This window comes from Schistocerca americana, chromosome 1, assembly GCF_021461395.2.
Source record: "Schistocerca americana isolate TAMUIC-IGC-003095 chromosome 1, iqSchAmer2.1, whole genome shotgun sequence".
NCBI classification, from domain to species: domain Eukaryota; kingdom Metazoa; phylum Arthropoda; class Insecta; order Orthoptera; family Acrididae; genus Schistocerca; species Schistocerca americana.
The window spans coordinates 856,213,117-856,229,718 of NC_060119.1; the positions used below are offsets into that span (position 1 = coordinate 856,213,117).

Below are 16,602 nucleotides of genomic sequence, written 5' to 3' on the forward strand. Positions count from 1 at the left end.
TGAACGCAAGGGGCACTGCACCGATTGAATACCATCGCGAATTGACGGAAGTGTATGGTGAGTCGTGCATTGATATCAAAAATGTTCGTAAGTGGTGTAGAGAGTTTGCAGCTATTCGGACCGAAATTCAAGACGGACAAAGGAGCGGGAGACCGTCAATTTCTGAGGAGACAGTGTTGAGGATTGAGCAAAGCATGCGTGAAGATCGGCAGATCACCCTGGATGATTTCTGCACGTTGGTTCCTGAGGTTTCCCGAACCACCGCTCACAGAATTTTAACGGAAACATTGAACTACCGGAAGGTGTGAGCATGATGGGTGGCACGCATGCTGACTGAGGATCACATGCGGTATCGAGTTGATGCTTCTCACGCATTTTTTCACAGCCTTGCAGCCGAACAGGACAACTTTCTGGACTCAACTGTCACGGGTGACGAAACCTGGGCATAACACTTTTCATCTGAGATCACACAGAAGAGGTTCATAACCTTCTGAACAGCATGGCGGCGAGCTGGTATGACATGGGCATACAAAAACTGCCATAGCGTCTACAAAAATGCATCAACAGAAATGGTGATTATGTCGAAAAATAGCTAAATGTTCAAGCTGTAAACTGATGTAAACCATTGTGGAAATAAACAGGTCTATGTACTTACAAAAAAATAGGAGACCTTAAGTTTGGGATTACCCTCGTATGTAAAAGTGCCACGAGACCAAGTAGACTAATTCCTAACGATATCGTGCGGCCTTGATTCCAGATGCAACAGTTGCACATGCCGGCTAGATCGAAAAGATAAGCAAGGATTCAGTATCGCCCCGTCAGTTGTGAGACAGTTTTCCCGCACCATTCTATCATAATACAAGAAAATTTTGGTTCAGAATGAGGTATGAGATAGTTTAAAGTGTGTGAGTTGGGAGCACTCACCGCCGCCTCTGCCGCTATTCCCTGTCAGGTTGCGGTCCGGAGCCCTGCCTCTCTGCCGGGGAGCAACTCTCGAGAGCGGGGGATTTCAGGGCTGCAACAGAAGACGGCGCAAACTCTGCAGGCTGCACGTTCTCGGAAACTTTTTCGTACTACGCTAATTACGTCCATTGTAACGTAACAAGATGTTTTCGTTTCATGCACTGAGTTCAGGTACCTTCGTCTGCACCATACCGTTGGCATTTGTAATGGAATACGTGACAGCTTCTTATAATCTGAATTCCAAATGTACACTACTGGCCATTAAAATTGCTACACCACGAAGATGACGTGCAACAGACGCGAAATTAAACCGACAGGAAGAAGATGCTGTGATATGCAAATGATTAGCTTTTCAGAGCATTCACACAAGGCTGGCGCCGGTGGCGACACCTACAACGTGCTGACATGAGGAAAGTTTCCAACCGATTTATCATACACAAACAGCAGTTGACCGGCGCTGCCTGGTGAAACGTTGTTGTGATGCCTCGCGCAAGGAAGAGAAATGCGCATCATCACGTTTCCGACTTTGATAAACGTCGGATTGTAGCCTGTCGTGATTGCGGTTTATCGTATCGCGACATTGCTGCTGGCGTTGGTCGAGATCCAACGACTGTTAGCAGAATATAGAATCGGTGGGTTCAGGTGGGTAATACGGAACGCCGTGCTGGATCCCAATGGCCTCGTATCACAAGCAGTCGAGATGACAGGCATCTTATCCGCATGGCTGTAACAGATCGTGCAGCAACGTCTCAATCCCTGAGTCAGCAGATGTGGACATTTGCAAGACAACAACCATCTGCACGAACAGTTCGACGACGTTTGCAGCAACATGGACTATCAACTCTGAGACCATAGCTGCGGTTAACCTTGACGCTGCATCACAGACAGGAACCCCTGCGACGGTGTACTCAACGACGAACCTGGGTGCACCTATGGCAAAACGTCATTTTTTCGGATGAATCCAGTTTCTGTTTACAGAATCATGATGGTCGCATCCGTGTTTGGCGACATCGCGATGAACGCACATTGGAAGCGTGTATTCGTCATCGCCCTACTGGCATATCACTCGGCGTGATGGTATGGGGTGCCATTGGTTACACGTCTCGGTCACCTCTTGTTCGCATTGACGTCTCTTTGAACAGTAGACGTTACATTTCACATGTGTTACGACCCGTGACTCTACCCTTCATTCGATCCCTGCAAAACCCTACATTTCAGCAGGATAATGCACGACCGCATGTTGCAGGTCCTGTACGGGCCTTTCTGGATACAGAAAATGTTCCACTTCTGCCCTGGCCAGCACATTCTCCAGTTCTCTCACCAATTGAAAACGTCTGGTCAATGGTGGCCGAGCAACTGGCTCGTCACAATACGTCAGTCACTACTCTTGATGAACTGTGGTATCGTGTTGAAGCTGCATGGGCAGCTGTACCTGCACATGCCATCCAAGCTCTGTTTGACTCAATGCCCAAGCGTATCAAGGCCGTTATTACGGCCGGAGGTGGTTGTTCTGGGTACTGATTTCTCAGGATCTATGCACTCAAATTGCGTGAAAATGTAATCACATATCAGTTCTAGTATAATATATTTGTCCAATGAATACCCGTTTATCATCTGCATTTCTTCTTGGTGTAGCAATTTTAATGGCCACAAGTGTATTTGCCTCACCTAGCTAGTGACTGTTTGTCGACACAAGTGCTTGTGTATTTTTTGACTACTAAGTTACAATTATCAAAATATGTTTCATCTGAGACATAATATACCACAACTCTTCTTGACCTTATCATAACGATTATTAATATGCCACGACTTCTAGTTCGGACAACTTAGACACTCATCTTGACAGAGTGAAAAAACTCAGAGCTTGTCACAATTTATGGAGTACCTGTACACAGTCTGTCACCAGCTTCCAAGTTGCCACAGTCCTAAACCTACGCGAATACAATAGTCTGTCCTGACACTAATAACCTGTTTTATACGATTTACTTCTGCAATGCTTCCGAGTAATGTGGTGGACTGATAGCATTGCAGTACGATAAGAATTCTGGCTCTAAGACATCGATAATAAGCTGTAAACTTATTTCCATCTTGCTGTTTTGATGAAGTAAGATTTTACACTGCATTTTATCGAGTTCCCTTTGAAGTCTGTGGCGACACATTCGTCGGCGATTTATAGTAACCGTCAGAATTAAAGATTTCTCGGTAGTAGGTCCTTGATGGACCTACTAAAAGCTACATAAATGGAAATCTACACGACGGAGATGGCTCCGAAATTCACCAAAACAATCGTATTTCGAGCATTTATAAGGACCTCCCCTTTCTGGAAGTCCTAGTAGAAAGTACAACAGATGACACCATACGCCACACACTGAGTAACAGTGTTAGACGAACTTGTGATTTTCAGTAACTCGTAGCTGTGTGGCGTTGTTCAGCCTGGAACTAGTCTCGATGGAAGGTCGCTAGTACATATTTTGCATACGTTTACCAAGAAATACGACAGTGTGTTTGCTGGCTGTACAGGGTGGTCATAAATAATCTTAGAAGATTGTAAGAGCGTTTCAGGGTAGATTGTGCTGATAAGAAAAAGATTCGATAGGTTGTGCCTTTTCCGAGTTTATTCGCATTGAAGTTAGCAAATCAGGCCGTAGTGCGCGTCAAATTCAAGCGGTCCGCCAGATGCAATTAGTCTCAGTTATTCTCATAGGGTAAACGATAGCGCGCGAGACTGCTCAGCCTTTGGCACCGGTTCGATCCTTACTACCGCCCCATATCCAATTTTTTTATCGCTCTCTTGTTCGGTTTTAAGAAACTCTTGAATTTGCGAGCGCAACACCCTGATTGGATAACTCCAATCCTAATCAACTCTAAAAGGGCGCTACGTATCGAATTTTTTTCTTAACAGTTACTTCTCATCACAATCTACCCTGTAACACTCTTAAAAGCTCTTTAGACAGTTTCTGACCACCCTGTAAAAGGAATATGCACCACTCGTATGGCGGCATTTGCCTGGAGCGATTTATGGAAAACACGGAAAACCTAAATGAGGATGGCCGGACGGCGATCACAACTATCATCCTCTCGAATGCGAGTACAGTGTGCTAACCACTGCCTTACTTCGATCTGTATCTTTTCTAGGGTGAAACTGATGGTTCTCTAGCAGGGCCTCATTTTCTTTTCTCTTCTTGTGTATACTATTCCTCATGTAGGATGTTTTCTAGCCCTGCTCCCTTGTTTGATTATAAGTCATCCAAAGCTCTATTTTATGCTATAATGGTTGTAAGGACGGATTTAAGCAAAGGAAGATACACGGGAGAGGTCTTCATCAACCTGACAATCGCATAAGACACTGCCAGCCGCCGAAGGCTGTTTTATTTGACGTGAGACTATAGTCTGCCATCAGTGAGCAAGATTCGAGCTTTCAGAAGTAAAAGAGAACAGGGTGTCAGCTCTGAGCACACTCTACCTCACGCTACTAATCACTTGAATCCAAACCCCAGCAAAAAAAAAGGCCTACGTTTCCCACCGATCTCAATAGCTGAGAAGCATGTGACTCCATTCCTTGGCGAGCATGCTGTTTCTCATGTATGGCAAAATTTCATGAACGCTTGTTCTGGAAGAAGTATTTAAATAGAATCGAAACCAACACAATATGGGAAACGGTTTCCCAATATATTAAAAAGGTAGAGATGGTAACCATGGGATCTGGAATAGCTCGAGAATAGAAATTTCTTGAAAACGGGAAAGAAGGAGCATAACACAACTCTCAACACAGGATCTATCAGCTGCACTTTGTATGCGGCCCGCACATGTACTGAACGCAACAAAAAACTTCTATTTCAAAAGATTTTTAAGTCTTTATAAAGACTTTTTAAGATGTACACTGACGAAAAAGTATCGGAACACCACAAAGGAGTTGTGCGACATAATCGAAAGTTGGTAGGTTTGTTTTTACATCTGAAATCTGATGTCTATTGCAGTTTCGCGCCAGTCGCATAAGTGAGGATGTAACTAGGTTTGCTTTAAATACACTCTGTAACGGTCGTGAGCGTTAGTTATCTTTGAGGTTGGAAATGGTAAGTTGATGTGAATCAAGAACGCCTTTAAGCTGACAAAGACGCCATTATAAACACCTAACTGAGTTTGAACGAGGTCGTGTAATGAGGCTACGATAAACTTCTGCGACAGTGCAGAAGGACTTGGCAGGAATGTAGCTACGTGATTGCTAGCATTCTCGGGAATGTACAGTCACAAGAAGACCGTCACTGGACGGCGACGTCATACTACCGACAGATGAGGCGTATGGCTCCAGCGCATCGTACTTCATCTGCAGCAGCAACCTGAAAAGCAGTTGGCACCACAGTGACACAACGAACTGTTACTCGTACTAATCGGTTACTTCAAGGACAGCTCCGAGCCAGGCGCCCTTTAGTGTGCATTCCACTGGCCCCAAACCATCACTATTTGCGACTTCAGTGATGTCAAGCGAGAGCTTATTGCAGGGCAGAGTGGAGGTCTGTATGATTTATGATGAAAGTTGGTTCGTCAAAAATAAAATGTGTGTGAAATCTCATGGGACTTAACTGCTAAGCTTATACCCTACATAACCTAAATTATCCTAAGGACAAACACACACAACCATGCCTGAGGGAGGACTCGAACCTCCCCCGGGACCAGCCGCACAATCCATGACTGCAGCGCCCTAGATCGCTCGGCTAATCCCGCGCGGCGAAAGTTGGTTCTGTCTAGGTGCCAGTGATGACAGTGTGTTGGTTAAAAGGAGGCTATTTGAGGGCCTGCAACCAACCTGTCGCTAGACACACTGGACCTACACCTGGGGTTGTGGTCTGGGGTGCGATTTCGTACGGCAGCATTACCACTCTCGTGGTTATCCCACACACCCTGACTGCAAATTTGTACGTTAGTCTGGTGATTGGACCTGTTGTGTTGCCATTCATGAACAGCATCCCAGGGGGTGTATTCCAAAAGGAGAACACTCGCCCACATACTGGTGTTGTAACACAACCGACATGTTGTGTTTGCCTACTCGATCACCAGATGTCTCTCCTATCGAACACATATGGGACATCATTGGACGACAACTCCAGCGTCATCCACAAACAACATTAACGGTCCCTGTATTGACCTACAAAGTGTAACAGGCGTGGAACTCCAACCCACAAACTAACATCCGGGACCTGTAAGACACAAATTACGCTCGTTTGCATGCTTGCATTCAACCTTCTGGCGGTTACACCGATTGTTAATGGACCTGCATTTCACATTTGCAATGCCTTATCTTGAGTTTACATTAACGTGTAATCTTGCAATGTTAATCACCTAAATATGTTACCTAGATAATGCATTGCCGAAATTTCATCTTTCTACATTAATTATTTTTTGTGTTGCGAGCTTTTTGATGAACTAGCTATATCGATTACAATCTCCATTTTGTAGGCAAACACCAAACGGTGGAAACCAAAGTAGGAGTACAGTTCCCACAAAGCAGCCCCACGACGCTGCAGTGAGTCAGCGGTATCGACCGCCATTATCAGAGGTTTGCATGTGCCGAGGACACCCGCCCACGAAAATATACTACATGTTTGCGCCGAACGAACAGAGATTGTGGTGATACTGCTCCTGTGAGTTGTGTGTGGCCAATTCCGTATCGGATTTTATATGAGAGGTTTAAGTAAATACTCATCGGTTCCTTCCTACTGCATAATGTGAGAGATAGGAACACCGTAGAAACAGATTGGCAACAGCGATGAAAGCTAGCTCCTCAACAAAAGACTTCTTGTTATTACGTGTGACAGGGAGTTTCTGAAGAACGTTCCCCGTTTAAAAACGAGGGAAAGAGAGACTCGAATTACTTCAGATGTTACGGTACAAAAGGATCCTGAAAATCTGGCGAGCATGTATGAATACGAGTGGGCGAGTTATGGACACGGCGGCTGGCTGCCGAACTGTATCTGTCTGAGTGTAGTGAGGCGACAGAGAAGTCGAGTGTTGGTGGGATGGTGGTGGTGGTGGTGGTGGTGGTGGTTTGATAATCTGGGACGTTTTTTCTCGTTTAGGCCCTTAGTACTGGTTTTTACCAAAAGAAAAGTATCTTTAACAATGAATTGTTTCCTAATCTGTGGCAGCCGTTTGTAATTGAACATTTTCTGTCCCAAAGTGATTATGCTCCAGTCAACTGCTGCACCATAGTACGAAGTAGCTGACGCGCTGGCCTGTGCAGAGACCTAGACTGAAGCCGTTGAAAATCTTTGGTATGAACTGCAGCATCGGTTCAGTACTAGATCAAATTTCCCAAGGCACGACTTGTAGGTTACTAAGCCAGTTACTCCCACACGGAGAAAAACGTGCGTCGTGCTAAATTATTAACGATAACGTGCACCACAGTATCAAAGAGTAAATTGCGATTCAAACTCATAATCAAGTGTATTCGCAGTTAATTCCTCCTAATGAAAGAAACGTTTCTCCGAGAAGTATTGACACCGTTGTCAGTAAATTTATTTCCTTGGTTTTCATCTTTATCTACATACATGACTACTCTGCAATTCACACTCGCAGAGGGTACTTCGAAATACCTTCAGATTATTTTTCTACCGTTCCACTCTGTACCAGCGCGTGGGTAAAATGAAGGCTCCAATCTTTCTGTACGAGCCCTGATTTCTCTTATTTTATTACAATGATCCTTTCTCCCTATGTATTTTCACATCCAAAGGAGAATGTTAGTGACTGAAATTTAGTGAAAAGATCTCACCGCAACGAAAAACACATATTCTAATGATTGCCACCCCAATTCACTTATCATATCCGTGACACTTTCTCCGCTATTTCGATATAATAGAAGACGAGCTGTTCTTCTTTGGACTTTTCGACATCCTCCTTTCAATCTTATCTGGTAAGGATTGCATATCACACAATTATACTCTAGCTGAGACGAACAAACGTGGTGTAGGTAGTCTCTTTAGTAGACCTGTTGCATCTTTTAAGTGTCCTGCCAATAAAACGAAGTCTTTCGTTTGCCTACCCCACAACATTAACTATATGATCGTTCCAGTTTAACTTCTTTATAATCATAAATCCCTGGTATTTAGTTTAATTGACAAGCTTTTGATTTCTGTAATTTATTGTGTAACAGAAAATTTAAGCCATTTCTTGTCGTACTTATATGGATGACCTCTCACTTCCCCTTATTCAGACAAAATTGCCACTGTTTGCACCATACAGATATCTTGTCTGTCATTTTGCACTTTTAGACGGTAAGTGACAGCATCATCTGCAAAAAAAAATTTAGGGGGGGCGTATGCGAACTTGCAATACTTTCAAAAAATCAGTTATAAAGTCCAAAGTTTTCAAGAATACGTAACTAAATTCGGTAGAGTTATTAAGGAATGTCATATGGATACGCACAAATCTTTTCATGCTTGTCGATGTTACACGTTTTCGATCATAACCAGTTGAAATTTTTTTGACAAGGTGAGTACAAACGTTTCTTTTTTGAAAATTTTGTCAGAAGGAAATTAACGTATTTTTCTAGAGAGTTTGACATACCAATATTACAAATATCTGTTGAACAGAATTTGGTATCTTCTTCTGCTATATTTTTTAAAGCTCTCTAAATTTCTGTGAAAAAAATTCACCAAATCTTAGGACTTTCTCTTACGTAAATGGCTTCCTACTGTAGCAAATGGTAATTCTTTCCACAGAATGTTTCACTACAGTACTGACTAACAGCGTGCTGAAGTTAAGTGCTATAATGTCAGTGGGTTGAGAGGAAAAGGTACAACAGTTGCCAAAACATAAGTTCGGAAAACCTGAATCACAGATTTGACAGTGTTAGTTAGCATCAGGCATTGCTTTATCTGAGTGAAGTAGAGCAAACCAAATGCATTCTCCTCTTCATCCTCAAGCATTTTTTTCTTTCCTTAGGTTAAGGTGATTTTGAAATTGAACAACAATAAGGTCAGCAGAATAAATTGTCCTGTTATCAGTTTCCATCAATATAGACGGCGTGAAAGGTCCTGGATCAAAGCCTAGCCTCTGTGGAGTCGATAGTCTGCAAGGATTAGCACAGTTAAAAACTAAACAAGCCTTATACGCTAAACAAATGTTGTCTTGGGGCATAGTTTTCCATGAATACACTTTTATAGGAGTTCTGGATATGCTTAACACCGAATTATTCCCACATTATGGCCGCATAAAACTGGAAGAAAACACCACAGGAATAAATAATATGACGAAATACAGAACAACAAAGGTGCGTGGCCCCCTGCAAGCTTTTGTTAATTGTCATTTTTATCCCGCGTAGAAGTGGAATTCGAACGTAATATTCAAGAATTGAAATTTCAATACTGTGTAGTAAATGAAGGTTCAATAAAAAAATGTTCACAATTTTCTTCCCTTTTGCTTACGTCCCACTTAAAGAGGGCTGCTCAGAGTGTCGCCTAAATCGATTATGTTGATTACGAACAACAGAGGGCCTACAACACTTTCTCGGGGAGCGCCAAGTGTCACTTCTGTTTCTCTCGGCGATATACCGTCGATTACTAAATACTGTGACCTTTCTAACAGGAAATCACTAATTCAGTCGCACAACTGAGAGGATAATCCATGTATGTTCATATGTGTGTGAAATCTTATGGGACTTAATTGCTAAGGTCATCAGTCCCTAAGCTTACACACTACTTAACCTAAATTATCCTAAGGATAAACGGACACACCCATCCCCGAGGGAGGACTCGAACCTCCGCAGGGACCAGCCGCACAGTCCATGACTGCAGCGCCGTAGACCGCTCGGCTAATTCCGCACGGCGATAATCCATAGACACACAGTTTGACTAGAAGTTGGTTTTGAGGGACGGTGTCAAAAGCATTCTGGATAGCTAGAAAAATAGAATCAATTTGTATCCTTACGTCGTGTGAATACAGAGTTATATGTGTTTCACGATAACGATATTTTCTGAATCCGTGTTGACTGTGCTTCAATAGACGCTTTTCTTCGAGGGAACACATTGTTTTATACATGTTCTTAATCGTTTATCAGAAGATCTACACTACTGGCCATTAAAATTGCTACACCACGAAGATGACGTGCTACAGACGCGAAATTTAACCGACAGGAAGTAGATGCTGTGATATGCAAATGATTCAGAGCGTTCACACAAGGTTGGCGCCGGTGGCGACACCTACAACGTGCTGACCTGAGGAAAGTTTACAACCGATTTCTCATACAAAAATAGCAGTTGACCGGCGTAGCCTGGTGAAACGTTGTTGTGATGCCTCGTGTAAGGAGGAGACATGCGTACCATCACGTTTCCGACTTTGATAAAGGTCGGATTGTAGCCTGTCACGATTGCGGTTTATTTTATCGCGACATTGCTGCTCGCGTTGGTCGAGGTCCAATGACTGTTAGCAGAATATGGAATCGGTGGGTTCAGGAGGGTAATACGGAACGCCGTGCTGGATCCCGACGGCCTCGTATCACAAGTAGTCGAGATGACAGGCATCTTATCCGCATGGCTGTAGCGGATCGTGCTGCCACGTCTCGATCCCAGAGACAACAGATGGGGACGTTTGCAAGACGACAACCATCTGCACGAACAGTTCGACGACGTTTGCAGCAGAATGGACTGTCAGCTCGGAGAGCATGGCTGCGGATAACCTTGACACTACATCACAGACAGGAGCGGCAGCGATGGTGTACTCATCGACGAACTCATCGACGAACCTGGGTGAACCAATGGAAAACGTCATTTTTTCGGATGAATCCAGATTCTGTTTATAGCATCATAGTGGTCGCATCCGTGTTTGGCGACATCGCGGTGGACACACATTGGAAGCGTGTATTCGTCATCGCCATACTGGCGTATCACTCGGCGTGATGGTATGGGGTGCCATTGGTTACACGTCTCGGTCACCTCTTGTTCGCATTGACGGCTCTTTGAACAGTGGACGTTACATTTCAGATGTGTTAAGACCCGTGGCTCTATCCTTCGTTCGATCCCTGCAAAACCCTACATTTCAGCAGGATAATGCACAACTGCATGTTGCAGGTCAAGTACGGGCCTTTCTGGATACAGACAGTGTTCGACTGCTGCCCTGGCCAGCACATTCTCCAGATCTCTCACCAATTGAAAACGTCTGGTCAATGGTGGCCGAGCAACTGGCTCGTCACAATACGCGAGTCACCACTCTTGATGAACTGTGTTATCGTGTTGAAGCTGCATGGGCAGCTGTACCTGTACACGCCATCCAAGCTCTGTTTGACTCAATGCCCAGGCGTATCAAGGCCGTTATTACGGCCAGAGGTGGTTGTTCTGGGTACTGATTTCTCAGGATCTAAGCACCCAAACTGCGTGAAAATGTAATCACATGTCAGTTCTAGTATAATATATTTGTCCAATGAATACCCGTTTATCATCTGCATTTCTTCTTGGTGTAGCAATTTTAATGGCCAGTAGTGTATAATGGCCCATTCCCAGAACGGACGCGTACATATGTAAATTATCGTGAGTGCAGGGTAAATGTCCAGGTAAAGATTGTTTCTAAATCGACAAATTAAACCTGTTCACATGAACCACAAGCTCTGTGTAACTGCGCGGCATTGGCAGCCGTAAGCACTGGTCTGTAGACGGCATGCGGTGGCGACACTCACTGAAGGCAGCAGAGATGACGTAGGGCACCACGCCGCCCTCCCAGCGCCGCGTCGAGCCGTCGCGGATGGCGGCGTTCCGGTTCTGAAAAACACACACCACACAGCGGGCTCTCAGCACTGCGACACAGCTAAAACACTGACCGAACACTCCAGCCACTCACCTCGAAGGCACGTCATTCATGCCAGGTATCCAGAACTGCTATCGTGGCTCACAGTCGTAATTAATTATGGCAACAGATCCAGGGCTCGGTAAAATACACTCCGGCGACAAAAGTCATAGTATAGAGATATGCCCATATACAGGTGGCGGTAGTATCGCGTACACAAGGCATAAAAGAGCAGTGCACTGGCGGTACTGCCATTTGTACTCAATTAATTCATGTGAAAAGATTTCCGACATGATTATGGTCGCACGATGGGAATTAACAGACTTTGAACACGGAATAGTAGTTGGAGCTAGACGCATGGGTCATTCCATTACGGAAATTGTTAGGGAACTCTGTATTCCAGGTTTCGCAGTGTCAAGAGTGTGCCGAGAATACCAAACGTCAGGTAATACTTCTCACCACTGATAACTCAGTGGCCGACGACCTTCTCCTGACGAGCGAGAGCAGCAGCGTTTACGTTGTCAGTGATAACAGACAAGCAATAATGCTTGAAATAACCGCAGAAATCAATGTGGGACGTGCGACGAATATATCCCTTGGGACAGTGCTGTGAAATTTGGCGTTAATGGGCTATGGCAGCAGACGAGCGACGGGAGTGCCTTTGGTAATAGGAAGACAGCGCCTCTCCTGGGCTCGTGATCATATCAGTTGGACCATAGTCGACTGGAAAATCGTGGCACGGTCAGATGAGTCCCGATATCAGTTGGTAAGAGCTGATGGTAGGGTTTCAGTGTGGCGCAGACCCTGCGGAGCCGTGGATGCAAGTTGTCAACAAGGCGCTGTGCAAGCTGGTGGGGGCTCCATAACGGTGTGGGCTGTGTCTGCATGGAATGGATTAGGTCCTCAGGTCCAACTGAACCAGTCATTGACTGGAAGTGGTTATGGTCGACTGCTTAGAGGGCATTTGCAGCCATTCATATACTTAATAGTCCCAAAAAACGATGCAGTTTTTATGGCTGAGAATGCGCCATGTTACTAGGACACAATTGCTGGCGACTTGGATGGAGGACGTTTTGGAAAATTCGAGCGAATGATTTGGCCACCGAGATCGCAAGACATGAATCCCATCAAACAGATATGGGACATACTCGAGAGGTCAGTTTGTGCACAAAACCCTGCAATTATGGACGGCTCAGTAAGTCTGCAGGGGACTTACAGCGACGTCGACTTGCTGGACTACGCTGGGCAAAACGAGGTCCAACAAGATATCAGCAAGTACCCCATGACTTTCGTCAGCTGAGTGTTATACAAAAATGCACTAGTATGATGTAAAATCAACTCCTCATAGCTATCAGCATAGTGAAGGGATTTTTGGCTGATGTCGTAATGGGACTTCAGACTTGCTTGATGTTTTGCTGTGATCCAATACAGTCGTAAATTATAACTTTAAAATCACAGCTTTGTGGAGGTGTAGGTGCTCATCTCTCATTATTACGTGCATCAAACAAATCTTGGGGGATGAAGTTCCTTTTCCAGAATCTGTCAGTGAATGTGCTTACCTAAAGTGTTCTCATAGGCCTGAGGACGGCTGAAAGTCATAGATGATAGCGAACAGTGCGATAGCGCATTCATAGGAGCAAATTACTGCAGCATGTAGTCTCGAATTTGTGCACGACTTATGTCTGCTCCTGACATTCACTTTGTTTCGCGTATGTTTGGCAGCAGTCCCAAAGTACGGTTTTTTTGGGGATATTTCCATCTTATTATTCCGATTCACACTGTGTTCTGTAGATACAAGTTAATTCATATGTCGCCTTCTTGGCATTATACGAGGAGACTTCAGAAAGTAAGTAAAACATGTCGTCCCACGCAAACACCGTAGGGCAACAGGAATAGCGCACTGTCAGAAGAGAGTACATATTCTGCGTTTCCTGTTGACACACCCCCGTTGCGGTACGGATAACAGATGTATCACAACGTGCGACTGAAGCAGGGCGTCAATGGAAATGTACTCCAAAGTTAAAGTACGCGGGACTGTACGATGCTTGTGAGAAAGATGTCTAAATTTCACACACAATCAGTGTGAAATTCGGGCGTTACGTGGACCATATGCAATGTAACGCCCAATCGCAGTGAAATGGCGCCAATATTTAGACATAGGTGATATGGGAAGAAAGGCCATAGACATCGACCACAGACGAAAATATCCAGTCAGTTGAGATGATGAAATATTCGTATGCCATATTGGCTGGGAGACACCACCTGGAATGTTCGGCCACCTTTTAACTGACGCCACTTCGCTGACTTCCACTTCGATGATGACTAAATGATGATGAGAACAACAAACACACACACACACACACACACACACACACACAGAGAGAGAGAGAGAGAGAGAGAGAGAGAGAGAGAGAGAGAAACGTTAGCCACAAGACCTCGAACATTCGACATCGAGGAAACGATTCGCGTCAGTCGCGGATTTTCCAGTAGTGAGAAGCTCCGCACTGCGGTTCTCGAATGACTCCGTGTCGAAGCAGTGGAGTTCTATCGTCGAGGAACTGAACGTTTGACAGAACGTTCTGACTGTTGTTTACACAGACTTTGTGACTATTTTGAAAAATAATGCCATGTGTCTGTGTCATTTTGAAGTGTAGTGCAGCATTCAATAAAATTTACATGGCCTGTTATAACAGCGTGTAACTTACTTTTTGGACTCTCCTCGTACTAACTAAACGCAAGGATCATTGTAATACGCTCTTGTCTCCACCAACAAACTTAGCTTTTATTCAATTACTAGCAGGCGAAGTTGTCTCACAGAATTTTTACGGTATCACTACTCTCGACTTCCCTAGACAGCCCAGGTAACTCCTGTACATTTGAGACTGCTGTCGCTCATGCATCAGCTGAGCGGAAATATTGGTTAGTCTTGGAAATCTGCAAGAACCGACATGACGGTAGATCGCCACAGTGAACACAGAAGTATTGGCAAATCCAGTGATTGTTGGGCATCACTGATAATCTCCAGACCATGTCATTTCCAGACAATGCAACATAACACCAACCATGATCCAGATATGGAACATCCCGATCAGGGTGCTCGTTTTTCTTTGTCCAGTCCCTGCGCTTTGACATTTAACAGTACCTCATGAAACGGACACTTGTTCACAGTCGATACCATATACGGGTAAGTACTGTAAAGGTAGTACGCTAGGAATGAATGGAGCAATTTTTCTCACTGGACACTGAGTGCACGTGGGCTAACGCACACCTGCCCCTATAAACAAAGTACCACCTTTTGTTTAATCTCGTCAGTGCGCTCATATGTTCAAGATCTGCAAACAGGAAGGATGGTTAGGGTTTAACGTACGGTCGACGGCGACTAGACAAGGATAGAGAGTGAACTCTTCCTTGTCTTTTACAACAGGAAACCCAAATAATTCTATATCTTAAAGCAACATATACATTGAATGGCACTGATAAACGGTCAGTGCCATTCAATGTGTATGTTGCTTTAAGATATAGAATTATTGGGGGTTTCCTGTTGTAAAGGACAAGGAAGAGTTCATTCTCTATCTTTGTCTAGTCGCCGTCGACCTTACGTTAACACAGAACGTAGGGGACTGTGGCTATGACACAAGGGACAATAACAGAGAGACAGAAAAGATAACGACAACGAGCTGGGCTGAAAGAGTGAGAGAGGAAGGACAGCTGGGAGTGGATGAATATGAGCGACTTAACAGCGATGAACTGGTGTATGTGTGTTAGTTAGGGGAGCTTGTGGGAGTTTGAGGTGCGTTGCGTGTTGAAAAAAGCGCGAGTTTGTTAACATGCTAAAATTTTTGGAAATATTTTTAAAGGTACAGAGGAAGCTAGAATGAGACAGCAGGTACCTCAATTTTCTTTTAAATAAACAGTAACACATTCGCATTTATTGTGCTTCGATAGGAGCGATTTCCCTCTTGTTTGCAAGTCTTCGAACTGCAGTAGATTCTCAAGAGTGCAACTCACAGCAGCGAATAAAAAAATTTAAACAATGATAAAGAAATAAATCAACGCAAAGAGAAAATGGGCCCAGTTATTTCTTTGACAAATCTCTCAAAGTCTCTAACCAACGCATGTCAACAAGTAGTTAATATACAGGGTGTTACAAAAAGGTACGGCCAAACTTTCAGGAAACATTCCTCACACACAAAGAAAGAAAATATGTTATGTGGACATGTATCCGGAAACGCTTACTTTCCATGTTAGAGCTCATTTTATTACTTCTCTTCAAATCACATTAATCATGGAATGGAAACACACAACAACAGAACGTACCAGCGTGACTTCAAACACTTTGTTACAGGAAATGTTCAAAATGTCCTCCGTTAGCGAGGATACATGCATCCACCCTCCGTCGCATGGAATCCCTGATGCGCTGATGCAGCCCTGGTGATTGGCGTATTGTATCACAGCCGACCACAATACGAGCACGAAGAGTCTCTACATTTGCTACCGGGGTTGCGTAGACAAGAGCTTTCAAATGCCCCCATAAATGAAAGTCAAGAGGGTTGATGTCAGGAATTGGTCCGACTCCACCAATCCATCGGTCACCGAATCTGTTGTTAGAGAAGCATACGAACACTTCGACTGAAATGTTCAGGAGCTCCATCGTGCATGAACCACATGTTGTGTCGTACTTGTAAAGCCACATGTTCTAGCAGCACAGATAGAGTATCCCGTATGAAATCATGATAACGTGCTCCATTGAGCGTAGGTGGAAGAACATGGGGCCCAATCAAGACATCACCAACAATGCCTGCCCAAACGTTCACAGAAATTCTGTGTTGATGACGTGATTGCACAATTGTGTACGGATTCTCGTCAGCC

At 44.3% G+C, this 16,602-nt stretch overlaps 1 protein-coding gene across 1 annotated transcript in view; it reads right to left on the reverse strand.

The window, feature by feature from the left end:
• The window catches only part of LOC124594679 (hatching enzyme 1.2-like), a 115,626-nt gene that overhangs the window by 60,016 nt on the left and 39,008 nt on the right, over window positions 1-16,602 (reverse strand). The window contains exon 5 of the mRNA XM_047133049.1: window positions 11,627-11,708. Coding sequence (XP_046989005.1) covers window positions 11,627-11,708 — 82 coding nt within the window. The remainder of the gene's footprint in view (window positions 1-11,626; window positions 11,709-16,602) is intronic.